The sequence below is a fragment of the Peromyscus maniculatus genome, chromosome 4, assembly GCF_049852395.1.
Source record: "Peromyscus maniculatus bairdii isolate BWxNUB_F1_BW_parent chromosome 4, HU_Pman_BW_mat_3.1, whole genome shotgun sequence".
NCBI lineage: Eukaryota > Metazoa > Chordata > Mammalia > Rodentia > Cricetidae > Peromyscus > Peromyscus maniculatus.
Genome location: NC_134855.1, coordinates 9,238,295 through 9,265,748, shown reverse-complemented (window position 1 = coordinate 9,265,748; position 27,454 = coordinate 9,238,295). Strand labels below are relative to the sequence as shown.

Genomic DNA, 27,454 nt, shown 5'->3' with positions numbered 1-27,454 from the left:
TCTAGGTGTTGAAGTGAAATTCTGTAAAAAGCCTGCAAGGACTGAGGGTGTGGCTCCGTGCTGGAGTGCAAGCAAGGCCCTGGGTTGTTAGGTTTGGTGGCACAGGACTTTAATCCTGGCACTTGGGAAGCAGAGGCAGATGGATCTCTGAGTTCCAGGCCAGCCACAGCTACATAGTGAGATCTTGTCTTAAAACAAAATAAAAGAAGTGAGCAGACCACAGGTTTTCTTCAAAGGAGGCCGAAGTTAGTGTAGGGAGGAAGAGGAGGAGTGCGGGAGGATTGGCTGGGTCTGGCAGAAAGACCAAGCCGGCTTGAGCATCTCTCTGGATATCAGAAAGTTCCAGAATAAGGCCAGTAGTGTTAAAAGCCTCTGAGGGACAAGGACGAAAGCAGGCGCGGACAGTGAGTCCAGTACGGACATCCGGGGACTGTTGGCTGACTCCTTGCTGGAATGTTGCTAATGGAAACTGAGACTGCCTTTCAGGCGGGGCTGGAGTCCCTCCCCTCAGCTGACGTCACAGACGAACTGGGGGGGAGGTCAGTGTGAGGAGTCTGCTGTCCACTTAAGGTTTAAGTGATTTGACGTGAAATACCTTTGCAAACATGTGATTTAAAAACTCGCTCAAAGTACCCACAGGCCCCTGTGTAGATGGTAGATTGAGAAAGGGCCAAGGCCTTTGGGATACGGGAGCGGCAGCTGATGGAGAGGATGCCCTGTACTTGTCTGCCTTGGCCGCTTACACCTTTCTCCCTCCCTCCCTCCCTTAGGGAACCTGCCAGTCATGTGGTGTCGCTGGACCTAACCTATGGGCCTGCCTCCAGGTAAAGAATCCTCATGGTCCACGGGTGGGCTCAGTCTGAACTCTGGCCTGGGAGTACCTAGCCCCACTGGGTACTATGCAAGTTCAGGCTCCAGGGATAGTCCCTGGGGTGGCTGCTCAGGCGGCCTTGAAGAGCGACAAAGAAAGTGGGGAAGACGCTGAGCCAGGTGGGCCTGTCTCCACGACCTCTGCTTGTGTGGGGTCTTGGCTGGGGCCTGAGCCTCCTGGCAGGAGCAGTGTCTGTCTCCAGGGCCTCACTTCCCTCCCTGTGTGTGAACTACAGTAATCATGCTGTCTGCAGGCCCTCCAGTGGGGACACCGTGGGGTAACCAGATGCTGTGACAGGTTGTGAAGGCCTAAGGTGGTCTGCAGCCCTCACTAGCATCCAGGGAGTCCCTTAGTGCTGTGAATGCCGTCATCAGAAAGAGTGAAGTGGGGAGGTGTGGTGGCACAGCCTGGTCTACATGGCGAATTTCAGGATAGCCTGGACTACATGGACTCTGTGTCAAAGAAAAAAGAAAGAATGAAAGTAGATGTATCAAGATGTGCCACTTTTCTCTGGGGTGTAGAATTACAAGTAGTACTCAAATTTCCTATAAATATGTGGTAAATTTTATAATGACTCTCAAAAATGTTATTTAAAATTTCTTTTTAAAAGTCCATGTATGGGCTGGGCGGTGGTGTGCACACCTTTAATCCCAGCACTCGGGAGACAGAGGCAGGCGGATCTCTGTGAGTTCGAGGCCAGCCTGGTCTACAGAGTGAGATCCAGGACAGGCACCAAAACTACACAGAGAAACCCTGTCTCGAAACAAACAAACAAACAAACAAACAAATCCAAAAACAAAAACAAAAACAACAACAAAAAAAGTTTGGTAGTACACATCTTTAATCTCACCACTCAGAAGAAGGCAGAGACAGGAAGATTTCTGTGAGTTTAAGACCAACCTGGTCTACATAGTGAACTCTAGGTCAGCCAGGGCTACACAGAGAGACCCTGTTTGTTTGTTTAAAATAAATCCTTTTTTTTTTTTTTTTTGAGACAGGGTTTCTCTGTATAGTCCCTGGTTGTGCTGGAACTCCTTTGTAGACCAGGCTGGTGTCGAAATCAGAGAACCACCTGCCTCTGCCTCCCAAATGCTGGGATTAAAGGCATGTGACCCAGCCCCCATAATTTTCAGCTATTTATTTATTTAGAATCAGAATCTCTCTACATAGTCCTTATTGTCCTGAAAAATCACTATGTAGATCAGGCTGGCCTTGAATTCATAGAGATCCATCTGCCTCTGCCTCCTGAAGGGAGTAAAAGCATATGCCACCATGCTCAGGGAAAAAAATGTTAAAAAATAAACTCTAGTGTAGATGTAACCAATCGTATTATTAAAATAAGAAACACAGAGCCAAGGTAAAAGAGAAAAGCCGAGAGGTCAGAGCTCAGAGATAAAATCTTACCTCCTGCAGTGCTCCTAGCTTCCCCGAGAGAGGGAGGTACTTCCTGTGTCCCTGTTTAAATAATCTTTCTGTTCTGCCTTCTCATTGGTTGTAAACCCAACCACATGACTGCCTCATCACTGCCTGTAAGTACCGCCCTCCAGGTCTTAAAGGCGTATGTCTCCAATACTGGCTGTATCCCTGAACACACAGAAATCTACCTAGCTCTTCTAACCACCACGCTCTTACTATGGCTCTAATAGCTCTGACCCCAGGGCAACTTTATTTATTAACATAAAATTAAAATAACATTTCAGTACAAATAAAATATCACCACATTTCCCCTTTTCTATTTTAATAAAAAGAAAAAAGGCAAAAGGTTATAACTAACAAAAGAAAAACTATATACAAAAGTACAATAACTATATACAATATATACAAGTAACAAATACCTAAACGATGTCTAGTCCATTTGTATTTGACAAATCAGAGAAAATAATTCCCTTATCTATCCTATTTTAGTAAGTCCAAAATGTATCTAATTCACTTTCTATCCTAATTAATCTTCAACTATAACTAACTAATCTTCAACTCCCTCAGAGACCCAAGAAGGAAATAATATTAGCTAACAAAAATAAAAACAGGAAGTGCACAAAAGCAACTTCCAAAAATTTTGTGAGTTGACAGAAACAGCCAGCTGCCTGGACAGTCACCTGAGGTTTCTCCACAGTGTTGGGGCATCATCTTCAGCCTATAGGCTTAGCGTATCTGACAGACTCATTTGTGAAGTAGGTTGTACACAAGGTCAACAGTTCAACCTCACACTGGGTGAGAGCAGTCCATGTACCAGAAACACCTGAATTCCACTAGTGTCATGTCATGATTCAGGATTTTAAATTCTGGAAATTGTTGATGGTTTTTGAATTCAGCTGTCCATTCTTCTTGGCTGTGTATATATGGCTTCATCTAAGCATGCCCTTCTCCACATCCCTCTATTAAATGCCAGTCTACTATTGAGAGGCGTGAGCTTTCAGTTGCTGTTCCATTGCACAACAGAAGCCATCGGCCCACTGCCTGTTCAGCTGTCTTTGAAGAAAAGGACACTGTACCTTTTCTGGATTGTGAGGGCCACTTCAGGGATGGTGCCATATTGTCCTGGCCTCAGAAGATGCCGTCTGATAAAGCCATAACCACACTTGTTTTGGCAGGAATCGGTAGTCCTTTGTTTCGTGTTCTGTCTGTCCATTTTGTCCTGTTGATTTGAGGATACTTTGTTGTCCAGTGGCTAACTTTTGCCACAATGAAAATTAACTCCATATGCAGTTTCTTCAATGCCCATATTTTCTCTGAAGTAGATTGGTACTGCCAGGAGCCGACATGTCTCAAAAAAGAAAAATTTCTAAGTTATTAAAACATTTTAAATGCCATATTCTGTAGATCTCTGAAGGGTTTGAAGATGACCTGTCTAAAATACATCTGCTCAATTTTTAAAACATATCTAATATGACTACAATTTCTATTGTAATGTCTAACTACTAACTTTCATTTCTTTATATCCTAATAGTTGGTAATAATGTAAAGTATTTAAAACTAGTAATTGTCTTTTTCTTTTCTTTTCTTTCTTTCTTTTTTTTTTTTTTTTTTTTTTAAAAACAAGAACCTTAAATCTAATCTCCTTTGCTTAGCCTTTTTCCTAACCCTTGACAACTTGTAACCAACCCCCCTAAACAATTGAAAATTATCCCAGACCCAAAACCCATTAAAAGAACCAAAAAACCACCCGCCCCACACCACTTCTTTGGCAATGTGGGTGTCATATTCTTAAAATTGCTTCCTGCTGGGTATGGGTGAAGTTATCTTTATCCTGAAAGAAAAATTTAGGTTAATTGTCAAATTCTAGGAAAGGTAACTATATCCTTCATTATTATCCAGTCTGTGTATAAAGCCAAAGTTCAGGGTTTATCTCAAGTCCTTATTCAAGTAGTCTTTGAGACTGGATCATCTCAGCTAGTCATCTCAAAATTGTTCTGAGCACCTTGTAGTTCAAAGCTGATCTGTAGATGATGTTTGTCAGCTTAGTGATATTATTATTGTCCACGTGGAATTGTTGTTGTTGTTGTTGTGGGGCCCCATCTTCTTTCCGGAGACTTCAGTTGATGTTAGGCCTGGCCGTGATTTCCTGCAGAAAACTGATAAGAGACTCGAACACAAAGACATATATATGCAGCTAACTGAAGCCTTTTTTCTAGAATTAGTTAGTACTCTATATGACCATTCATATCTTAACAAAGTTTAAAATGTATATATATATATTAATCTTGTAAATTTTGATATAAAATTTATACTTTAAGAAAAGTTTAAAGAATCAGAATAGAATCAAAGAGTTGAGATTAGTAATAGAATAGTCCCTTAATTAATTTGGCTTTTGTCCTGTCCCATAGCAGAAAATGGCTCTTTTATTCTGTCATGATACAGGGAGTTTGTATTTTCATTTTAACAACATGCTTGAGTTTAAAGAAGGAGAGAGCCATTCTCCAACTCCAAAGTCAGCTTTAAATTTTAATTGAACTGGGACTATTAGAAAACCAATAGTGTTAAATCTTTAGAGAAAAGCAGAAACAAACATTTAAGAAGACATAAAATTTTTTAGATAATATATACCCATATGCCATATACTCCCATATACTCTGTTTCCTGGGATAGATGATTTGTCCCTTTTCTTCAGTTGTCTCATTTGTCTTGTGTCCTTCAGATTCCTTAACCTTCGTTCTCCTAAAAGACAAAAACAAAAACCTTCCCCCAAGACTAATTTTGGGGATGTTCCCTTTTGGCAAGTTATTATCTGATTAAATGAAAAGACATGTGTTACAGGTACAAGTTAGTTTAAATTGGATGTTCATGCTGGTTGATGAACTATCACCTCCTCTAATTAAGAGGTTTCTCTTGTTCAAATCGAACGTTTATCAATTTTGATGGTACCCACAGCTTATCTTCTCCTATAGAAACAAAAGCAAAACCTCGTCCCCAACGTAATACATACCCTGGTTTCCATTCTGAGGTCAGCACATCCTTAAAGTATATAGGCTGATTTAATTCTGTAGTTTTTTCTATTACCCAATGTCTCTCTGCAGCTGTTGTTCCTTTCTCATTGGCATTCAGAAAATTCAAAGTTAATAGAGCATTATGCAGTCTATTTCTGGGGGTTTTTGTTACTCCTTTCTGTTTATTTAGCATATCCTTTAGAGTTCTGTTTGACCTTTCTATAACTGCTTGACCTGTAGGATTATGTGGTATGCCTGTAATATGCTTTATTTTGTAATAATCAAAAAACTGTTTCATTTTAACAGAGACATATGATGGAGCATTGTCAGTTTTAATTTGTGCAGGTATACCCATGATGGCCATAACTTCTAGCAAATGAGTGATTACAGAATCAGCTTTTTCAGAACTCAAAGCAGTTGCCCATTGAAATCCTGAATAAGTATCAATGGTGTGGTGTACATATTTCAGTTTTCCAAATTCTGCAAAGTGAAACACATCCATCTGCCAGATTTCATTCCTCTGAGTACCCTTTGGGTTACATCCTGCTGGTAATGGCGTTTGATTATAGAAGGAACAAGTAGGACATTTCTTTACTATTTCTTTGGCTTGTTGCCAGGTTATGGAAAAATCCTTTTTTAAACCTTTACTATTGACATGATGTTTTTTATGAAATTCTGAGGCCTCCAGCACATTTCCTACCAATAATTTATCAATCTCATCATTGCCTTGTGCTAAAGGGCCTGGCAAACCAGTATGAGATCGGATGTGAGTTATATATAAAGGATGACTCCTTTTCCTGATTGTATCTTGTAATTGAATAAATAGTAAAGTTAATTCTGAAGCATCAGGGATAAATTCTGCAGTCTCAATATGTAATACCACTCTTTCAGCATACTGAGAGTCAGTTACTATGTTGAGAGGTTCTGAAAAATCCATTAATACCAACAGAATAGCATACAATTCTGATTTTTGCACTGAATTATAAGGACTTTGTACCACTTTACTTAAATTTTCTGATTTGTAACCTGCCTTTCCTTGTTTGTTGGCATCTGTATAAAATGTACGAACTCCAGATATGGGTTTTTGCCGTACAATTCGAGGCAAGATCCAATCAGCTCTCTTTATAAAATCAATTCTGTTGCTTTTGGGATATTTGCTGTTAATTTCTCCCAAAAAATTACTGCAAGCTCTTTGCCAAGGTTCACTTTCTGTCCATAATTTTTCAATGTCCTCCTTAGTTAAAGGTACGACAATTTCTGCTGGGTCTATTCCTGCTAATTGACGAAGTCTCAATTTTCCTTTCCAAATCAAGTCAGAGATTTTTTTCCCCATAAGTTTTTAATTTTTTATTTGGTTTATTTGGTAAAAATATCCATTCCAATATAATATCTTCCCTCTGCATTAATATTCCAGTAGGGGAATGCCTAGAAGGTAAAATAACCAAAATGCAATCCAGCTTTGGATCAATACGATCCACGTGCCCTTCATGTACTTTCTTTTCTACCAAGGCCAATTCTTTCTCAGCTTCAGGTGATAATTCTCTTGGACTATTTAAGTCCTTGTCACCTTCTAAGGTTTTGAACAAATTAGTCAGTTCATCATTTTTTACCCCAACAATAGTTCGTAGATGAGAAATATCTCCAAATAATCTTTGAAAGTCATTAAGAGTCTGTAGTCTATCTCTCCGAATTTGCACCTTTTGGGGTCTAATTTTTTGTAGCTCTATTTTATATCCTAAATAATTAATAGAATCTCCTCTTTGTATTTTTTCAGGAGCAATTTGTAATCCCCAGCAAGGCAAAATTTTCTTTACTTCTTCAAACATTCTTTCTAAAGTATCTGCATTTGAGTCAGCTAGTAAAATATCATCCATATAATGATAAATTATAGATTTAGGAAATTTTTTACGTATCACTTCCAATGGCTGTTGTACAAAATATTGACACAGAGTTGGGCTATTTAACATTCCCTGTGGGAGGACCCTCCATTGAAATCTTTTAACCGGTTGAGAATTATTATAAGTAGGCACTGTGAAAGCAAATCTTTCTCTGTCTTTTTCTTGTAAGGGTATTGAAAAGAAACAGTCTTTTAAATCAATAACTATGAGAGGCCATCCTTTTGGTAACAGAGTAGGCAAAGGAATTCCAGATTGTAGAGAGCCCATCGGCTGAATTACTTTGTTAATTGCTCTAAGGTCTGTTACCATTCTCCATTTACCAGATTTCTTTTTAATAACAAATACAGGAGAATTCCAAGGGCTGGTTGACTGTTCAATATGCTGAGCATTTAACTGTTCTTCTACCAGCTCTTCTAAAGCCTGGAGTTTCTCTGTTGTTAAAGGCCATTGCTGAACCCATACAGGCTTGTCTGTTAACCATTTTAAAGGTAGAGCTGTTGGTATTTTTGGAAGATTATCAGTTGTTGTGCCCTGTTCTTGTATAATATGGATGGCTGGTGACCACTCAAAATAATGCCTTCTAATATTTCTCTCAGAAACATGTGCTAGTTTATGATTTGTTTCTGAGATTGGAGGGATTTTAATCTGAGTATTCCATTGTTGCAACAAGTCTCGACCCCACAGGTTCATAGCTATGTTAGCGACATATGGTTTTAATTTTCCTCTCTGTCCTTCTGGACCTATACATTCCAGCCATCTTGCACTCTGTTTCACTCCAGATAATGTCCCAATTCCTAACAGTTGAACGTTTACCTCCTGAAGAGGCCAAGCTGGATGCCAAAATTCTGGTGCAATTATGGTAATGTCCGCACCTGTGTCTACCAGACCAGACAACAAAACACCATTTATTTTTATCGTTAATTTTGGTCTCTGTTCATTAATAGAAGTTTGCCAAAAAATTTTCTTTATGTTTTCTCCTGAATTTTCTATTCTCTCTTTTTCATCATCCTGACCAGCCTGATTTATTCCAATAGTCATTTGGTTATTTAATCGCTCAGAGCAGGGATTTCCTCTACAGCTGCAGGAAAGGTTTGAACTGGTTTTGCTATGGGGGCCTGCATGAGGCCCCTCCGGGAGTTTCCCGAAAACTGAGGCAAAGGATTACCCTGTCTGTCCTTTGTTGATCTACATTCGTTGGTCCAGTGTTTTCCCTTACCACACCTTCTGCATACTCCAGAAGGAAGGGGCATTCTGTTGCCATTGTTCCTTGAAGAAACATTGCTTCTAGGATTGACCTGTTTACAGTCCCTTTTAAAATGTCCTTGCTTTCCACACCCAAAACATCTAACACTCCTCAAACCTTTTGAAATTACTTCTCCTACCCACGTATCATGCTCATCAACCTCAACATTAATTGTTTCTCTAATCCAATCTTCCAAAGGTGCAGATCTTGCCCTTAACGGCCTGATTATTCTTTTGCATGCTGCATTCGCATTCTCAAATGCCAAAGCTTCAATTATTGCCTTACTAGCTTCTGATCCTGAGACCATTCTGTTTACTGCTGAAGCCAGTCTTTCTAAAAAATCTGTGAAAGATTCTTTAGGGCCTTGCATAACCTTTGTGAATGACTCATGTTTTTTTCCTGGTTCATCAACTCTGTCCCATGCATTCAAGGCTGCCATTCGACATAAAATTACGGTTTGAACATCATATAAACATTGTGTTTGTATTGAAGCATATTGGCCTTCTCCAATAAGCTGATCCTGACAAACTTGTATTCCTTTATCCCTCCATTGTGTTTCTACGTTTCTAGCTTCCTCCTTAAACCAAGTCAGAAATTGAATTCTCTGGCTGGGTTCCAGAACAGCTTGTGCAAGGTCCCGCCAGTCCTGTGGTATAATCCTATTATATGTTGACCAAGAGTTTAACATTTGCTTTACATATGGGGAATGCATGCCATAAGATACTATTGCCTCCTTAAACCTTTTAAAATCCATCAGTTCAATTGGAGCCCAGATATTTTGTGTAGCCATTTGATCAGGCATCTGCTGTACGGTTACAGGATAAATTAAGGATGACTGTGTGAAAACAGGCTTTCTTTCTGTAACCTTATGATCCAAACTTGAACCAACTTCACTGTTAAAATTAACAGGTTTTTCTAAAGCTGTTATCCTGGCACTTAAATCGACTATCTTTTTAAATAGTAAAATGAGAATAAGCATGGTGATAAACTGCATAATTCCCATAATACTAATCTTTTCATATAGTTGTTCCATTGTCAGACTGCCTAAAATTTCAAACAAAACCCAATTTTCTTCCAATGTACACAGGAAACCCATTTTTTTAAATGTGGAAAAAATTTGTCTTTTAAATAGTTTCCTTTATGACTTACCAAATCTGCGTAGAACAGTAGAAATCCGAGCGAATTTCAAAACAGCCACCTAGAGTCCTAGGTGTAAATCCAGAGAGAGAGAGAGAGAGAGAGAGAGACAGACAGACAGACAGACAGACAGACAGACAGAAACAGAGAGACAGAAAGCAAGAGAGAAAGCAAAAGCGAAAGCGAAAGTGAAAGTGAAAGTGAAAGTGAAAGCGAAGGGGTAGCCGGCTAAAGCTTAAAGCCAGCCACTTGTTCCCTCTGAGCCGAGTCAAGGCTTGGCTTTACAGCCAGGGGCCCTGTTTAGCAGGGCAGGCCTGAGCTGTTTGTAGCACTGGCTTTAAGCAAGCAGCTCACAGTCCAGCCTGAGCCCAAGCAGACCTGGGCCGGGGCTAGGGAGCCGGCTGCTCCGGCTAGGGAGCCGGCCCCAAGCAGTTTTTAATGGATTCTTGTCACGTTGGGCGCCAGATGTAGATGTAACCAATCGTATTATTAAAATAAGAAACACAGAGCCAAGGTAAAAGAGAAAAGCCGAGAGGTCAGAGCTCAGAGATAAAATCTTACCTCCTGCAGTGCTCCTAGCTTCCCCGAGAGAGGGAGGTACTTCCTGTGTCCCTGTTTAAATAATCTTTCTGTTCTGCCTTCTCATTGGTTGTAAACCCAACCACATGACTGCCTCATCACTGCCTGTAAGTACCGCCCTCCAGGTCTTAAAGGCGTATGTCTCCAATACTGGCTGTATCCCTGAACACACAGAAATCTACCTAGCTCTTCTAACCACCACGCTCTTACTATGGCTCTAATAGCTCTGACCCCAGGGCAACTTTATTTATTAACATAAAATTAAAATAACATTTCAGTACAAATAAAATATCACCACACTCTAGCAAGCTGGGTGTGCTGATGCGAATTGTACTCCTAGAACTGTACTCCTAATGTGTGAGAGGCAGAAGCAGGAAGATGGACACAGGTTTGCACTCAGCCTGATCTACACAGCCAGCCTGGGTTACCTGGCATACTTCGTCTTAAAAAGTCAATCTCCAGCAGGAGCAAAAAGATGTGAATGAGGAAAACACCAAGTCAATCTTTGCAGAAGTTGTAGGACCCCAGAGGTACCCTGATCTGTCACTCAGAATGAGGATTGTAGCGCACCAGGTACTCAGGAGACAACCAGAAGGGCTTGCAGGGACATAGTCCTACTGCATGGGAACCCCAGGTTCTCCAGAGGACAGATGTGGGAGCCTGATACCAGGAGTGGTATGCTTTGACCACGGATTTATGGTGAAGACAGTGGTCTTCCCTAGACTGTCTGTCCGTGGCACCAGGCCCTCCTGGAGAAGGGAGACTGGTGTCTGCTGTCTTCCACACTAGGGTAAAGGCCCGTGAAAGAGACTCTGAAACTGGGTTTGGGGGAGGCAGAGCTGGGAGAGACAAATGTGAGGCCAAAGGCAGGGGTCAGAGGTGAGCAGACCCGATTATGGGATGTTGGCATAGTGTTGGGCTCTGGCTGCTGACACTCTGTTATTTTGAACACCCACAGGCCTCTTAGTGTCCCTTGTTCCTGGCCCATGAAGTAAGGGACAGGCACTGGCCCCAGCATCTGGGCCCAGCGAGCGTCTCCTTCACTCCGTGCAGGGCCACTTTTTTTTTTTTTTTGGTGGTCACCCCCATCCTTGGTTGCATAGGCCTTTGCTGTTTTAGGGGGGAGCCCCTCAGGCATGTGTTGGATAGCTCCAAGTCATACTGCCTTGGGGTAGAGTTGGGGACTTACTGTCTCTGCTGCGGCCTCCAGGCCACTCTCGTGTCTCTCTCCCCAGGTCACCTGCCCCTACGTTGGCTGTGGAGAGTCCTTTGCTGACCACAGCACCATTCACGCACAGGTGGGTGTGGCGGGGGAGCCCTGGGCTGGGCCTTGCCAGCCTCCTCGCTCCACCCGCCCTAGGTGCTGGTGACTGGGCCTAGAAATCAGCACAGGTGCTGCAGACAGAGCTGCCGGAAGGGAAGCAGACATAGCCTCCCACACGAGCCCTGTCTGTCTGGTGGATGCTGCCCTGGTGGAGGATGCTGCCCTGGCGGAGGAGGAGCCAGCCTCAGCTCCTGGACACTGACCAGGCTGCCTCTTCCTGTGGTGCAGGGAGGCGGGGCTTGCTGGGTCAGGGCATCTGCTCGGCTGCCATGTTGTCTTTAGCCTTCTTTGGGGTCTCCCCCTCCAGGTGAAAAAGCACAACCTGACTGTGAACCTGACCACATTCCGGGTGTGGTGCTACGCCTGTGAGCGCGAAGTCTTCCTGGAGCAGCGCCTGGCAGTCCACCTGCCCAGCTCCTCAGCCAAGCTCTCCGAGCAGGTAGGGGCGCAGAGTTCAGGCTGGTGGTGGACAACAGTGTCCAGATGGGGCAGTGTGACCTGAGCCAGGGAGTCTAGAGGAAGTATGTGACAAGGATCTCAGTGCTCACTGAGCCCAGTTATGATAGGACCCGTGTAAGGCTGTGAGGGGACAGATGAGCAGGGGCAGGGAGGGCTGGGTAGGTGCAGGGGTCCATTCATGGCTCTAGGAGGACTCAGCAAAGTCACAGGTAGTCAGTCCCTGGCAGTCCCACACCTAAAGCATATCCTGAGGAACCCGAGAGTAGTTACTGTGGCATGCTCCTTTGTGGAAACCCCTGTGAGAGAACTGTCCCTTTGACAGCAGGGCACTGGGCACTCCTCAGGATGGCAGGCTCTATCCACCCTTGCCTGGCTGGTGCTTGGTAGGGGCCAGCAAACCCATCTGTCAGACTAGACTAGCAACCCTGGAAGGCCAGGGTATTGTGGGCAGAGATGTGTGCGGGTGTGTGGGTAGGTGCTGGAGGGTTTGGATATGTGCAGGTGGGGTGTGTGTGTGTGCATGTTTCTCTGTTGGCTTCTTGCTGAGCATATCATATCTAAACAGCATATCATAGCTAAAAGCATTTATTGAATACAGTGTGACTGGGAGCTGTTTGCAAAAGTTTTTATTTTTAATTTTTAGAAAGGGGAGGGAGGAAGATTGTATTTTTCTTCTGCATGTGTGCATGTGTTTGTGCACATGAGTTTAGGAGCCTGAGGAAGCAAGAGGGAATTATCAGATGCCCTGGAGCTGGGATAGGCGCTTGTGAGTCTCCTGATGTGGGTCCTCTGCAAAAGCAGTGTGCTCCCCTACCCACTGAGATGCCTCCCCAGCCCTTAAGTTTTTCGGCCTATGACAGTGTATAATATCTGTTGTTGTGTGTCAAGTGGTAAACATGTCCAGATGTGTACAGTAGTTAGCAGTGCTTGCTCGAGAAACTGGGATTGTGTGGTTTTTCTTTGCTCCTCCTCTGCCTCCCATGTCTTCTAAAGGAAACAGCAGTTCTTACAAATTAAACACAAGACTGGGAGTTCCCAGGGCAAGGTCCCCAACTTCCCCTCTTGCATGATATCCTCCACTTTGTTGGGTCACTCAGGGCTAGCTAGATGCCGAGGGGCTGCACATGCTTCCCTTGGGAGGAGGTGAGTGCATCAGGTCCCCCTCTTCACCCCAGTTTCCTCACTTGGGTCTTTAACACAGGACTCCCCACCCCCCTCCCACCCTCTGAAGGCCGTCCCCATTGCTGTGGCTGATGAAGGAGAGTCTGAGTCTGAGGACGATGACCTGAAACCTCGAGGTAATGGCTGACAACAGGGGAGCCGTTGGGCCAGGCTGGGCATGGAGAGCACCAGGGGCTTGTCTCTGCTGGCTCCACCTGCCATGGTGCAGTGAGCAGGGTGGCATGTGCATAGAATGTGCCATCCCTAGTGACGCGGTCATTGCTTTCTCAGCTGCGTGAAGTGTTGGTCATAGGCCCTGTGTGTGTGGCTTCCTTACCCATGTGGTTGGGAGCCTGAGCTTGGCAGCGTAGCTAAGGGGCCCTTTTGTTTGGCACACCCAGCCCTGCTTAGGTGTTCTGAGGGATCTCTGGGTGGAATACAGTTATGCTCCAGTAGGTCCTGGGGTGGGTCTCCTCAGTGGAGGAGGCTTGTGAGGGTCCTTCTGGACAGGGTTTTCAGTCCTTCTCCATGTTGTTTTCAGGCCTTACAGGCATGAAGAACCTGGGGAACTCCTGTTACATGAACGCTGCCCTGCAGGCCTTGTCAAATTGGTAGGTTGTCCTCTCCTAAGGGAGGGCAGGAGGTGTCCCTGGCAAAGCCCTAGGAAGAGCAGCTGTCTCCGCTTTGTGCATTGGCCATGGCCATGGCCTCGGGATAAGACAGACTCCAAAACCCCTAGAAGCAGGCATGCCCAGTGACTGCCATCCCTGTTAGCCTCATGCCAGCCCTCACATGACCAGAGAGGAGGAGGCATGACAGGCACAGGGGTGCCCAGCACCAGTGACTGGGGAGGGTTGACCTAGCATGTGCGAGTCCCTGGGTTCCACCCTAATACTGTGTGCACGTGGCCTGTCTGCAAGAGAATAAGTTTGTTGTATCGCAGTCCTTTGGGGAATGTCGGCCAACATTTGCTGACGGGAGGGGTGCAGAACCTGGCAGGTAGAAGGGAGGTTGCCAGGTGTGGTGCAGGCCTGTTTAGTGGGGTCTCTAGACAGTTGTGATGGAGAGTATGTGGGTTCATCTCTCTCTCTCTCTCTCTCACACACACACACACACACACACACACACACACACACACACACACACACACACACAGCTGACCCAGTAGTCATAGGGCAAACCCAGCAGCCTTCCCCTTTTCCCTATGTATATATAGTTTGTATGTTAACAGCCAATATACATGCAGAAAGGAGGGGAGGAGGGGGAAGGGAACAGATAAGAACACCTAGAAAAGTCTGGAAGGACAGGCCCCAAAGGTTCACGGTGGCTGTCTCATGGCTATGTGGTCAATTGACATTGTTTGCATATGTTTGACATATGTGTGTGCATGCACCAGTGTGTGCATGCTCATACATGCGAATATGTGGTTTCCTGCAGTGTGATAACTCCTAAAACATGTGGAAAGGCAATTGAGGAGGTGCCCTCCCACCTGACAAGTCCTGCAGTGTAGGCTCTGGGGGGACAGGGGGCGCTCCACCTCTGTTCATACAGAGTCCCTGCCTCAGGACCTGTGGCAGGGAGCCCCCATCTGACTCAGGAGAGAGGGACATTTGTTTGCTGCAGCTGACAGGGCCTTCCTGGCTCTCAATCCTGGAGACCCGCTGTCAGCAGTTTCTCCCCAGGCCCTTCTCCTCCAGTAGGTAGTCACATTCTCATGAGGTCTTTTCCTCTGTACCCCCCAAAATTCCTCTGTAAGGACACTGAGACCGGCCTGGGGCCTGTCCAGCGCTCCCTTCATAGTGATCTGACTACTACTTAAAGGTCCCGTCTCTTGTGCAGTCACATACTGAGACATGAGGGGTCAGGACTTTAACATGAATTTGGGGAGTTTTGGTCTAGGTGGGGTCCTTCTAGTCATCTGCAGGGAGTTCTGGGTGTGGGGGCCTCATCTTCCATGGCCATTTTGGTCTTTTGTTGCTCACTTTGCTCCTTTAAAAAAAAAGGGTATTTATTTATTGTGAATGTGTGTGTGAGCATGGATGGAGTCATGGGCAGCCTTAGGAGTTGGCTGTTCCTTTCACCATTTAGGTCCCGGATTGAACTCGGCTACCAGGCTCGGTGACTCACTGAGCCATCTCTCAGCCCTCACCTAGCTCCTTCTGAATAACACTGTGTTCCTCCCATTTCTTTTCTGTCCTGGCTCTCCACCCACAACCCAGCCCCCCACTCACCCAGTTCTTCCTGGAGTGTGGTGGCCTGGTGCGCACGGACAAGAAGCCAGCCTTGTGCAGAAGTTACCAGAAGTTGATCTCTGAGGTCTGGCACAAGAGACGGTGAGTGTCTGAGTCTGACCTTGACTTGGTCTGTGGGGCAGGACAGTCTGTGCTCTCTTGATGGAGCACATCCTCTGGATTCTCCAGAGCGCCCGAATGCTCACAGCAAGGCTGCACCACGTATCTGGTTTGATCTAGTTCTGTCTGATGAATGGGCAGACAGGTTCAGAGCTGGAGGCGTGATTCTTGTTCCCAGCCACGGAGCTCGTGACCGTGGAGCTAGGGTCTGAACTCACATCAAGTCTGGGTGACAGATGTTTTGACAGATGTCTCTGCAGAGAGCTGCAGACCATCCTGCCTGTGTCGGGTCTCAGCTGAGGCTGTAGCTGGGGGTGGGGTGCTTGTACAGGAGTGTTGGGTGCTGCTGGCCGGGCCAGGGTTGTGGCAGAGTAAACGGCATGTAAAGATAAGAAGCATGATCTCTCTGGGCAAGTGGAAGGGGAGGCAGTTGCTTACAGACCCTCACTAAGTTCCCTCTGTCCCTGCCTCACATCCTGGCCGAAACTCTCAGCCTGCTTGCTCTGGCCCTTGGGGCTTCTCACCCTTTCCTGAAGGGCCCTCCCATCAGCTGCTTGCCAACCGAGCCTGCTCGCTGGGAGTCCCTACCTCACAGGGCGTGGCCGACTCTCCCGTCTCCTTCTGTCCCTTCTCCCTGACGCTGCAAGGTTACAGCATGCCTGTCCTGTTCTTCTCTCAAACTCTAACAAAATAGTCCTCAAGCTTACAAACGCAAGCAAACAAAAGAACAAATGTAAAATAAAGAAAGGGAAGTAGGGAGAACTTGAACTTGCCCACAGGCACACACACTAGGTGTGGAGATGGATTAAGAAACTAACAGTGCAGCCGGGCGGCGGTGGTGGCGCACACCTTTAGTCCCAGCACTCGAGAGACAGAGGCAGGTGGATCTCTGTGAGTTCGAGGCCAGCCTGGTCTGCAGAGCAAATTCCAGGAAGCCAGGGCTACACAGAGAAACCCTGTCTCGGAGAGGGGGAAAAAAGAAAGGAGAGAGGGAGAAAAGAAAGAAAAGAAACTGATTACACTGTTCCACAGGTCAGAGGTCAGAGTTGCTGTTGGGGTTCCTGGGTGCACTTTAGCCTGCTCTTCTAGGGACCACTAGGGTCTTGATGTGTCCTCTTTGGTGGGGACACATTGGCGATAGTATTTCATTGTACTTCTGTGAAGCTTTAGGTTTTTTAGCAGTGGACCCTGTGGGCTTGTCTCCTGGCCAGCGGGGCCAGTGGGGGTGGTGGGAACAGTCCCTGTGGGGTCTGATCTGCCTTGTCTTGTCCTCTTGCCTCTTGTCCTCTTGCCTCTCATGGCGTAGCTCCAGGCTGGCCACCTGTGCTAGCAGGTTTGGTCTCCCCACAGGCCAAGCTATGTGGTCCCCACCAGCCTGTCCCATGGGATCAAGTTGGTCAACCCGATGTTCCGAGGCTATGCCCAGCAGGTAAGCTGTCTAGCTGCTTGGGACACTGGAACAGAACACCAGCCAGAACAGACCTCACAGTAGGCAGAAAGGCCGGGCATCTCCTGTCAGAGCCTTTTACTACCGGAAATGAGGTCTCCAGTGACCTGCTACCCTTTAGTGCCGCCTTGTAGACAAGGAACTGGGGGTTAAGGGACCAGGTCCCCCATGCCAGCCACACAGCAGAGAAGCAGTGGAGAGGACGCCCAGACGCCTGCCTGCAGCAGCCCTGCCCTCAGCCTCCTCGGAGTCTTTTCTTACTAATTCTTAATGTTTACTTATTTGTGTGTGTGTGGGGGGGTGCATGCCCATGAGCATGTACAGGTGTGTGGAGGACAGAGGATGGTGTTGGATATTCTTCATTAGTCATCCCCCACCTTATTGTTTTGAGACAGGATCAGCCTGGAACCCACAGTTAGGCCAGACTTTCTGACCTGACAAACCCCAGACCCTCCTGTCTCCGCCTCCCTAGCTCTGGGATTATAGGTGTGCCACTGGGTCCCATTTAGGTGGATAAGGAGACCAGGCTGGGGTCTGTGGGCTCACACTGCAATCCCTCTGCACATAGAGCTCTGCTTTTTCTTTTTCTGGCCGGAGGGGAGATTTGTTTGGTTTTGTTTTGTTTTGTTTTGTTTTTTGTTTTTGTTTTTTGTGTTTTGAGACAGGGTTTCTCTGTGTAACTTTGGAGCCTGTCCTGGATCTCGCTCTGTAGACTAGGCTGGCCTCGAACTCACAGAGATCCGCCTGGCTCTGCCTCCCCAGTGCTGGGATTAAAGGCGTGCGCCACCACCACCCAGCTTTGTTGCTTTTTTTTCTTTTTTCTTTTTGTGGTTCTTGCTATGTAAATCTGGGTATCCTGGAACTCACTGTATAGACCAGGCTGGTCTTGAACTCACAGAGAATCACCTGCCCCTACCTCTTGAGTGCTGAGTGCTGAAATCAAAGATCACAGGTATGCTCTACCATGCTTGGCAAGAAAAACTTTTTAACTCAGAGAGTACCTTTGAGACCTTTGTGATTTTTAGAAAATCACAAGCCAAGCGTGGTGACACACACCTTTGGTCCCAGCACTCAGGAAGGCACAGTCAGGTGGATTGCTGTGAGTCTGAGGCCAGGCTGGTCTACACAGTGAGTTCCAGGGCAGCCAAGAAAAGAAATCATGAAACCTAGAATGTGCCATATGAGTTCCTCAGCCCATGCTGGGTCCACATGGCCTGTTGTATGGCAGGAACCCCTAGCTAAACTGCAGTCAGAGCTGGACCTGTCTGGCCACATCTTCCGCTGCCTATGTGTTGGTGTCTCAGATGCAGTGGTGCCACTAGAGGTGCCTTCACACTCTTGTCTGCCACCCAGTCCAGGCTGGGGGCCCTGGAGCCTGTGCTCAGGTCCTTGGAGTGGGTACCGGGCTGTCTGCCTGAGAAAGTCTACACTGCCTCTGTACTGCCTGTTCTGGGAAGTGGTGACCCGTGGCCTGGGCTCATTGTCTACCACAAAGGGGGCATGTTGCTCCCCATGTCCCAGGGGAGCAAGGCTCAGAAGGTACACACCCAGGGCACAGCACACTGGGGCAGGAGTGGGTAAGGGGCAAACCAAGCCTGTCCCTTACCACCCAGTGGACACCGTCCAGTGATGCTGCTTGGCTGTGCTGTGACATCCATCAGACCCCAGCAGAAGCTGCTTTCCCTGGTCCTTGTACTTCTGCAGACATTTCTAAGTCTTGTTTATTTATTGGTTTATTTATTGGTTTTCTGAGACAGGGTTTCTCTGTATCCTATAGACTAGGCTGGCCTGACCTCTACCTCACAAGTACTGGGACTAAAGGTGTGCACCACCACCACCTGGCTAGAAAATTTTCTTTTGGGGGCTGGAGAGATGACTCGGTGGTTAAGAGCACTGGCTGCTCTTCCAGAGGTCCTGAGTTCAATTCCCAGCAACCACATGGTGGCTCTCAACCACCTGTAATGAGACCTGGTGCCCTCTTCTGGACTGCAGGAACACATATAGGCAGAACACTGTATATATAATAAACAAATAAATCTAATTTTTTTTCTTTTTAAAAAGATTGTGTGTGTGTGTATACACGCGTACGTGTATGTGTACGTGTACGTGTACATGCATCTGCACTTGGAGAGAGGTTGGAAGGTGACCTCAGGGACCACTCTTGTGAACACTGTCCACCCGCTTTGACACAGCATCTCTTACTGGTATGGAGCTCACTGATGACTGTTTGAGCCTGGCTGACCAGTTAGCCCGGGGATCTGTCTGTCTCTGCGCCCCCAGTGCTGGGACTCCAGTGCATGTCACTACATCTGTTTTTGTTTTTAATGTGGATTCTGGTGCTTGAACTCGGGTCTTATGCTTGGCACATTAAGCACTGTATTGAGCAAGCCATCCCCCTAATCTTGTAAAAGGAAGGAGCAATAGGTGGTCATTCTTACTCCTGCCCTCCTGATGGACAGAGGCCGGTTGCGGGTCCCACTGACCTCTCCTGGGGACTTCCATCCAAGGTAGAACCTCAGTTGCCTCTGGATGCCTATGAGCTACTTCCCTCGTGTGGTCCAGGAGTCGTCAGGGGTCGTCAGGCTGCTGCTGGCCTTGGAGCACATGTCTTTGGATGCTCTCAGCCCTTGAGGTCAGCTGCCGTCACCACCTTAGAGTGGCTCTGCCTGCAGGTCACCTCCCGGCTTCCTGCAGGGCTGGGTTAGGTATTGGATCCTAAAATGACACCATCCTTCTGGGGGAAGCAACTTGATCTCTGTCCCGCCCATGTGAGCCAGGAGAGTGGGCGTCTGCTTCCAGGGCTCTCTTCTTGCTCCAGTGTCACCACATGGTGGCACCGTGTGGGGAAGCAGGAAGACGCAACCGTGGAGAAGAGATCAGCTCGGCTGCCTGGCTTGTTGGTAGCGCTGTCCAGTGCTTTTTTCTTTTTCTTTTTTTTTTTTTTTTAAAGATTTATTATTTATTATGTATGCAGCATGTATGACTACAGGCCAGAAGAGGGCGCCAGATCTCATTACAGTTGGTTGTGAGCCACCATGTGGTTGCTGGGAATTGAACTCAGGACCTCTGGAAGAGCAGTCAGTGCTCTTAACCTCTGAGCCATCTCTGCAGCCCCTTCAGTGCAGTATTCTTGACAGGTCTGGCTTGCAGCATCTTATACTTTCACCCTTCCCGGGTCCCTGCTACCCTGCTGACCTCTGCTCAGGGAGCAAGGAGATGTCAGTGGCTGAGTGTGGCTGTCCGTGCAGAATCAGTTGAAACTGGTTCTGTGTCCCCTGGCTGTGTGACCTGGGAGGAGTCCCATAGTCTCTCTGAGCCCTGGTTGGAGGTGGGGGTTAGCACAGAACTATGGTGGAAATGCCATGGGGGCTAAGCTGCTTGTCTACATGGGTGCCCACTAGGACCTGCTGGAGGTGGCTGGTGGCCTTGTGGGCAGAAGCAGCAGTGCCCATGGTGGCTCTAATATCCCTGGAAAGCCCTGGTGACATGGCCCTGGTTGCAGGACACCCAGGAGTTCCTACGCTGCCTGATGGACCAGCTTCATGAGGAGCTTAAGGAGCCCATGGTAGCCGCTGTGACAGCACTCAGTGATGCCCGGGACTCAGATTCCAGTGACACAGATGAGAGGCGCGATGGCGACCGGAGCCCGTCAGAGGACGAGTTTCTGTCCTGTGACTCGAGCAGTGACAGGGGCGAGGGTGACGGGCAAGGGCGTGGTGGTGGAGGAGGTAACTCGAAGGCTGAGATGGAGCTGCTGATCCCAGATGAGGCGGGCCGAGCCATCTCTGAGAAGGAGCGCATGAAGGACCGCAAGTTCTCCTGGGGCCAGCAGCGCACCAACTCAGAGCAAGTGGATGAGGATGCTGATGTGGACACGGCCATGGCCTCCCTGGACAACCAACCCATCGAGACCCAGCCACCATCACCAAGGCCCACCAGCCCCTGCCGGACCCCAGGTATCAGTCAACCCGGTCACTGGTTGGGCCACTGGAAGTCACCGCCTGTGAGCCCTGTGTTTGTTACCTGCCTAGCGCTAGCATGCAGCAGCCATGGCGTGGGGGAGACTCTGTCCCTGGGCCCTGCTCACAGGCTGGGAACAGCCTCAGTGCCAGGTTCACTGGGCTTTCAGAGTCGCAGCCCTGCCTAGTCTTGAGTCTTAGTTGGAAACAGACTGGATTGCTATGTCCCGGTGTATTTGATGGGGTTGGGGATGGACACAGAGGAAGGTGTGGGAGGAGATGCTGCCAGGTTCTCTTGCTCTGCTCTGGCCCCAGAGCTGGCATGAAGGGCACTGGCGTGGCCGCCCTGGCCCAGTACTTCCTCCTTGCTGTCCGTCCCCAGAGCCAGACAACGAAGCCCACATCCGCAGCTCCTCTCGCCCCTGCAGCCCCGTCCACCACCATGAGGGCCACGCCAAGCTGTCCAGCAGCCCCCCTCGTGCAAGCCCCGTGAGGATGGGGCCGTCGTACGTGCTCAAGAAAGGTTCGGGGGCAGTGACGAGCTCGGCTGGGGGTGTCATGGTGGCCAGCTTGGGGCACTTACAACCTTGGTCCAGTCTGTGTGCTGCTCACTTGAGCCTTTAAACCTTTGTTGCAGCCTTGGGATAGGAGAGGGAGCCCCATTTTATAAACGGTGGTGCTGATGCCAAGGGGTGACGTATATGACCAATCCTGTGATGCACAGTGAGGGCTGCCCGGCGTGGCTGAGGTGCCTCTTGTCTGTTCCTGTGCCTGTGCCTGCCATGCGGGGGAGGCTGGCCTAGTCCTGTGCTGTGTTCCCAGCCCAGGTGCCCAGTGCTGGTGGCCGGAGGCGGAAGGAGCAGAGCTACCGCAGCGTCATCTCAGACGTCTTCAATGGCTCTGTCCTCAGCCTGGTGCAGTGTCTCACCTGTGACCGGGTGGGTGTCCAGGGCAGTCTGGCATTGTTTCCTACCTGGGGCAGGGTGGACTTCCCCTTGGCATTCCTACCCCAGGAGCAAGCCGTCTGCTTCACCTGCTGGGGCAACAGACACTGGCAGAGGTGGGCACCAGGCTGGTCTTTACCCCATAGGTGTCTACCACGGTGGAGACATTCCAGGACCTGTCATTGCCCATCCCTGGCAAGGAAGACCTCGCCAAACTCCACTCTGCCATCTACCAGAATGTGCCAGCCAAGCCGGGAGCCTGTGGGGACAGCTACTCCTCCCAGGGCTGGCTGGCCTTCATCGTGGAGTACATCCGACGGTACGCTCGTCCTGCCAGCTGGGGCTTCCGGCCTGGCCTGCTGCCCTGGGTCTACCAGAAGTGCAGGAACAGGCATTCTTGGGGCCAGGGAGAGTCCATGGATCGGGGGAGCTGGAGGCCAAAGATGCAGATCAGTTAACTGGGTTCAGGGTCTTGGTCATTTTGGGATAGCCTTGACTACATGCTCCTTGAAGGTGGAGGGTAAGTGACAACCCAGAGAGTGGCCAAGCCACAAGTAAAAGTGAGGCAGCATCTGGGCCCATGCGTGACCGAGAGTCACGGGCAGCTTCCTTATTCCCGAGGCAGCTGGCCTCACGGAAGGGCATGTAAGCTGGGCCCTGCATAGCCTACGGACACAAAGTGTCCAGCTCAAGACCCAGTCTCCAGCTGTGTCAGGCTGCCAGTCAGGCCCGAACAGACCTCAGCCACACCCCCATACCCAGGCCCTACAGCACCTATCACCCTTTCCTGTCTGTCCAGGTTCGTGGTATCCTGTACCCCCAGCTGGTTTTGGGGGCCTGTCGTCACACTGGAGGACTGCCTGGCTGCTTTCTTTGCTGCTGATGAGCTGAAGGGTGAGCGGCCTGCTGCCGAAATGGGACTGCAGGGAGCAGGGGTGGGGGTGGTGCAAAGAGCCCATCCATCATGGCTGTGCCTCAGCTAGCCTACAGCCCAGCGCTAGTGGACTCATGGCCACTGTGCTTTACAAACTGACCTGCTAGAGTCCACTGCCAGCCTACAGGGGGTGCACACCTGTGACCCCAGCCCTCCAGGGGTGGAGGCAAGAGATGAGGGTTTGGGGTCATCCTGGGCTACATAGTGAGTTCAAGACCAGCCTGGGCTACATGAGAGTGTTCCAAACAAACGAGATAGTTGTTCACCTGCTACCCACCAGGGAAGGCTTAGACACCTGTCCTCCCAAACTGTTGCCTGTGACTCTTGGCTGTTGATCTGTTGTTATTTTCTACAGGTCAGTGGGTGGGAGGGATACCCCACTTTAGCCTTATGCTTCCTTGGTTATTAAAGAAGTGGTTTGTTTTTGTTTTGAGACAAGGTCTTGGTGCAGCCCAGGCTGGCCTCAGATTCACTGTGTAGCCCAGGCTGGCCTTAAACCACTGTTCCTCTAGCCTCCACTTCTCCAGCTGAGATTGTAGCTGTCACCACCAATGTCCAACTTGAATGCTTAAATGTAATTTAAAATATTTACCTATTTACTTAATGTGTGCACACTACTGTCCTGGTATGGAGCAAGAAGACAGCTGGGCGTTGAATCTGGCCTTGCAGCATGTGGGTCTTGGGATCGAACTCAGGCTGTCAGGCTTGATGGCAAGCATTTTACCTGCTGATCCATAACACTGAGTTCATGATTTAAAAAAAATTTTTTTTGCTTTCTTTTCCAATTGTAAAATACAAATAACGCCAATTTTGCTACCATAACTATTTTAATTGTTTTTTGACTTCAGATGTACAGTTCAGTAGTGTTGTGTATATTAACATCACTGTGCAGCCGCCACCTCCATTTCCAGAATATTTTCATCCTGCCAAACCAAAACTGTGCCGCTAAACGGCTCCTGCCCCCATCCCGTCCCTGATAGCCACCACTCTACTTGGTTGTGTGGCAGCCCCACAGTGTCCTTTTTGTGGGGCTGGGGATTGAATTCAGAGCCTTGCATTGGCTAGGCTTGTGCTTGACCACTGAGCCCCACCCAGCCCTTCTTCCTTCTGAATGGGTGAGACTGACTCCTCCCCCAGCCCTTCTTCCTTCTGAATGGATGAGACTGGCCCCTCCCCGCGCTCAGACCTGTCCCCCTGTGGAAACAAGGTTCAGAATTGTCTCCCGTTTTTATCTGTCTCTGGACGGACCCCGCCTCTGTGGCTCTATCAGCTGCTGTGATGTCACTACCGCGGACATCCATGATCTGACGTAACATGAACATAACGCTGTCTGTGTGCGCTTGGGAGCACTCCTGCTAGATCTGTGGGAACGGCAGTTTACACCCCAGTCATGGAAGAGTTCCATGCGGTTCATGTTTCCCCAGGTTCCAGCTCATTACTGTTTTTTTTGTTGTTTTTTTTTTGTTTTTTTCCCCCGGAGCAGTTGCAAGCTTCCCGGGCATGCGGTGGTGCCACTGTGGTTTTGATCTGTATCCTCTGATGATGAGTGATGCTGAGCACCTTAAATATATTTCCGTGGGGAGCTAAGGGGGCTGTGAGACGGCCCACAGGTCCGAGCAGTTGGTATTTCGTTCCCCACATTACATGGGAGCTCACAACCAACTCAAGTGACCAGTTTCAGGGTAACCAATGCCCTCTTCTGATCTCTCGGGCACTGCACACATGATGCGTAGACATGCATGGCACGATACCTGTACCCAGAAAATAAATCAATAATAATTTTAAAAACCTCCTGTTTGTTAGTGGGGAGGGAGACGGTTGAGTGAGTAGTGTTTGCTGAGTTCAGCTCCCCAGCAGCCAAGGATGGTGGTGTGTGTCTATAACCCCATAATCGGAGTGGGCAGAGCTGGGAGGACCCCAGGCCTCACTGCCCAGCCAGTCTAGATGAGCTGATGAAGTCCAGGGGTGTGGTGGGAGACCCTATCTCAACAGACAAGGTAGAGAGCAATAGAGGAAGATGACCCGATAGTGAACGCTAGCCCCTGCACATGCGCACATAGGCGAGTGCTCAGCTGTGCAGCCATGATGCAGGTGCATACACATGCATGTTAGTCTCTGTCTGCTCCCATAGCAGGTCACTTGGTTGTTGAGTTTTAGGAGGTCTTTCTGTGCACCCTTCTCAGGACAGAATTTGAAGCGGCTGCGGGCATGGCTCAGGTGGTAGAGCTTGTCCAGTGTACCAGGCCCTGGGCTCAGTCACCAGGGCTGCACAGACCGCACACCTGGAATGTTATAATCTAAACATCTACATTTTCTTAGATTTTTGATCCATTTTCGAAGTTTAAAAAAAATTAATTTTTAATTTTTTAGTTTAATTAATTAATTGTTGGGATAGGGTTTCTCTGTGGAGTCCTAGCTGTTCTGGATCTCACTCTGTAGACCAGGCTGGCCTCGAACTCAGAGATCCACCTGTCTCTGTCTCCCGAGTGCTGGGATTAAAGGTGTGTACTGTTACCACCTGATGGAGTTTTACCTTTTGAAGAATATTTGTATAGTTCTGCGTGTGTTCACATGTCACATTGCATTTGTGGAAGTCAGAGGACAGCTTGAGTTAGCTCTCTGCTTTCACCACGTAAGTCCCAGGGAGGAACCACGTTCCTTTTGTAAGCAGTGTGTAGTGTTAAATCTTTGTCTCTTCTTGTTCTGTCTCTGGAATCCCGTTATTTCCTGCCATTTCCCCCTAAACATAATTCTTATTTGCCCTCTCTGTCCCCATTTCCTGTCCTTGCTGACCTCTGACCTTTGCTCCTCTGCACTAGGTGACAACATGTACAGCTGTGAGCGGTGTAAGAAGTAAGTTGTGCCCCGGGGCCTGTCCCCAGCTCCCTGTCCCCAGAGTCCTCCTGCTTACACTTACCCAGGGGTTCCCTCGGGTAGCCCTGTGCTAACTCCCAGATGGCAAGGGTCTGGAGGGGACCGTACCCTGGTCCCTCTACTGACTGCTTCCCTACAGGACACTGACCGTGGCTCTGTGTCCTCCTCTGCAGGCTTCGGAATGGTGTGAAGTACTGTAAAGTCCTCTGTCTGCCTGAGGTGAGTCAGCCACCTTGGCTGTTAGGCTGGGGCCCGTGTGGACAGGACGTTTGCTGGCCTGTGAGGCCATGTGAGGACTGGCCTGTCCCTCACAAGCACAGAAGGGCCATGAAGCTTGCGCAGTCCTTGGGGTGAGACACCCAGGGAGTGCTGACAGGGTCCATCGTAACAGGTGTCCTCGGACTTCAGTCCCCTCTTCTCCTGGGGGCTTGGGGGTCCCCAGGTGAGCAGCGTCGCTGGGGTTGGCACAGTCTCTGTAGTTGGAACAGAGACAAGGCTCAGGCTGCAGCTGGATGGTGTCCTGAGGAGGCTCCTCAAAGTCCCCAAACCAGTGTCAGAATTCTTGGAAAGTAAACATGGCAAGCTGGGGCAGAGTCAGCTTCCTAAGGGACCAGCTCAGCTCGCCTCTCTGGCAGCCACACCATAGGCCGCCAGTCCTCGTGAGGGAAAATGGGGCTGTTAGCTCCCCCGTGGGCGTCTCTGACATGTGGTGGATTCTAAGCAAATCCAACAGGCCTAGGCCTGTGTGGGAGTCCTGTCTGTGAGCTTCCCTGTCATCTCCCCTAGATGGCCAGGGTGACTGGCGCCTGCCCTCTCCCCTCAGATTCTGTGCGTCCACCTGAAGCGCTTCCGGCATGAGGTAATGTACTCCTTCAAAGTCAGCAGCCATGTCTCCTTCCCCCTCGAGGGACTCGACCTACGCCCTTTTCTGGCCAAGGAATGCACGTCTCAGGTCACCACATATGACCTCCTCTCTGTCATTTGTCACCATGGCACAGCAGGCAGTGAGTATATGCCCCACACTCCAAGCAGCCCTCCTCCACTGTCCGTGCCCTGGGTCTCCATAACCTGTTCTTGTCTGCCAGGCGGGCACTACATTGCCTATTGTCAGAATGTGATCAATGGGCAGTGGTATGAATTCGATGATCAGTACGTTACCGAGGTCCATGAGACGGTGGTGCAGAATGTGGAGGCCTATGTGCTCTTCTACAGGTGTGTCTGTGGGGAACCCCACTCAGTGTGTCTGTCTGTATCTGCAGTTTCTGGAAGCCTGCTTTCCTGAGCTTTCCTGTGGTGGCCCTGTGAGAGGGTCAGGCCACACCCCAGCATGCGCACTTGGCATGGCTTGGCATGGCTTGGTGTCTATGCATAACCTGGACCGAGGCCTATTGGCTCATCATCCACCCCCCCATTCTCAGGAAGAGCAGCGAGGAGGCCATGCGCGAGCGGCAGCAGGTGGTGTCCCTGGCTGCCATGCGGGAGCCCAGCCTGCTGCGGTTCTATGTGTCTCGAGAATGGCTGAACAAGTTCAACACCTTTGCAGAGCCAGGGCCCATCACCAACCACACCTTCCTGTGTTCGCACGGAGGTGAGGTCTCCCCTGGGAGAGGTGGTGTGGTGGGGGTGCCTGGCTGGGCCCAAGCCCCAGCTCTCCCTCCCTGTGCCTCCCTTCACAGGAATCCCACCCAACAAATACCACTACATCGATGACCTGGTGGTCATTCTGCCACAGAGCGTCTGGGAGCACCTGTATGTCAGGTGAGTCCTGGGAGCTGGCCGGAGTGGTGACTGACCCCACTGTCCCGCTTCCTGGGCAGTATAGTTCCAGCCAAGGTGACACAGTGGCTGC

The 27,454-nt window shown here is 48.8% G+C and overlaps 1 protein-coding gene across 6 annotated transcripts in view; it reads left to right on the top strand.

The window, feature by feature from the left end:
* Positions 1-27,454, top strand: part of Usp20 (ubiquitin specific peptidase 20) — a 43,191-nt gene that overhangs the window by 10,959 nt on the left and 4,778 nt on the right. For 4 of the 6 annotated variants that reach the window (XM_076568976.1, XM_006983434.4, XM_016001970.3 and 1 more), the window contains 18 exons: positions 771-824; positions 11,388-11,450; positions 11,784-11,915; positions 13,137-13,233; positions 13,638-13,707; positions 15,316-15,429; positions 16,798-16,876; positions 20,397-20,850; positions 21,236-21,376; positions 21,676-21,791; positions 21,944-22,116; positions 22,597-22,691; positions 25,551-25,584; positions 25,779-25,824; positions 26,429-26,609; positions 26,691-26,817; positions 27,024-27,193; positions 27,282-27,363. In XM_076568976.1, the coding sequence (XP_076425091.1) occupies positions 13,649-13,707; positions 15,316-15,429; positions 16,798-16,876; positions 20,397-20,850; positions 21,236-21,376; positions 21,676-21,791; positions 21,944-22,116; positions 22,597-22,691; positions 25,551-25,584; positions 25,779-25,824; positions 26,429-26,609; positions 26,691-26,817; positions 27,024-27,193; positions 27,282-27,363 (1,871 nt within the window). In that variant the 5' untranslated portion in view covers positions 771-824; positions 11,388-11,450; positions 11,784-11,915; positions 13,137-13,233; positions 13,638-13,648. The remainder of the gene's footprint in view (positions 1-770; positions 825-11,387; positions 11,451-11,783; positions 11,916-13,136; positions 13,234-13,637; positions 13,708-15,315; positions 15,430-16,797; positions 16,877-20,396; positions 20,851-21,235; positions 21,377-21,675; positions 21,792-21,943; positions 22,117-22,596; positions 22,692-25,550; positions 25,585-25,778; positions 25,825-26,428; positions 26,610-26,690; positions 26,818-27,023; positions 27,194-27,281; positions 27,364-27,454) is intronic. The other 2 variants (XM_042274933.2, XM_076568975.1) reach the window with 1 other exon arrangement.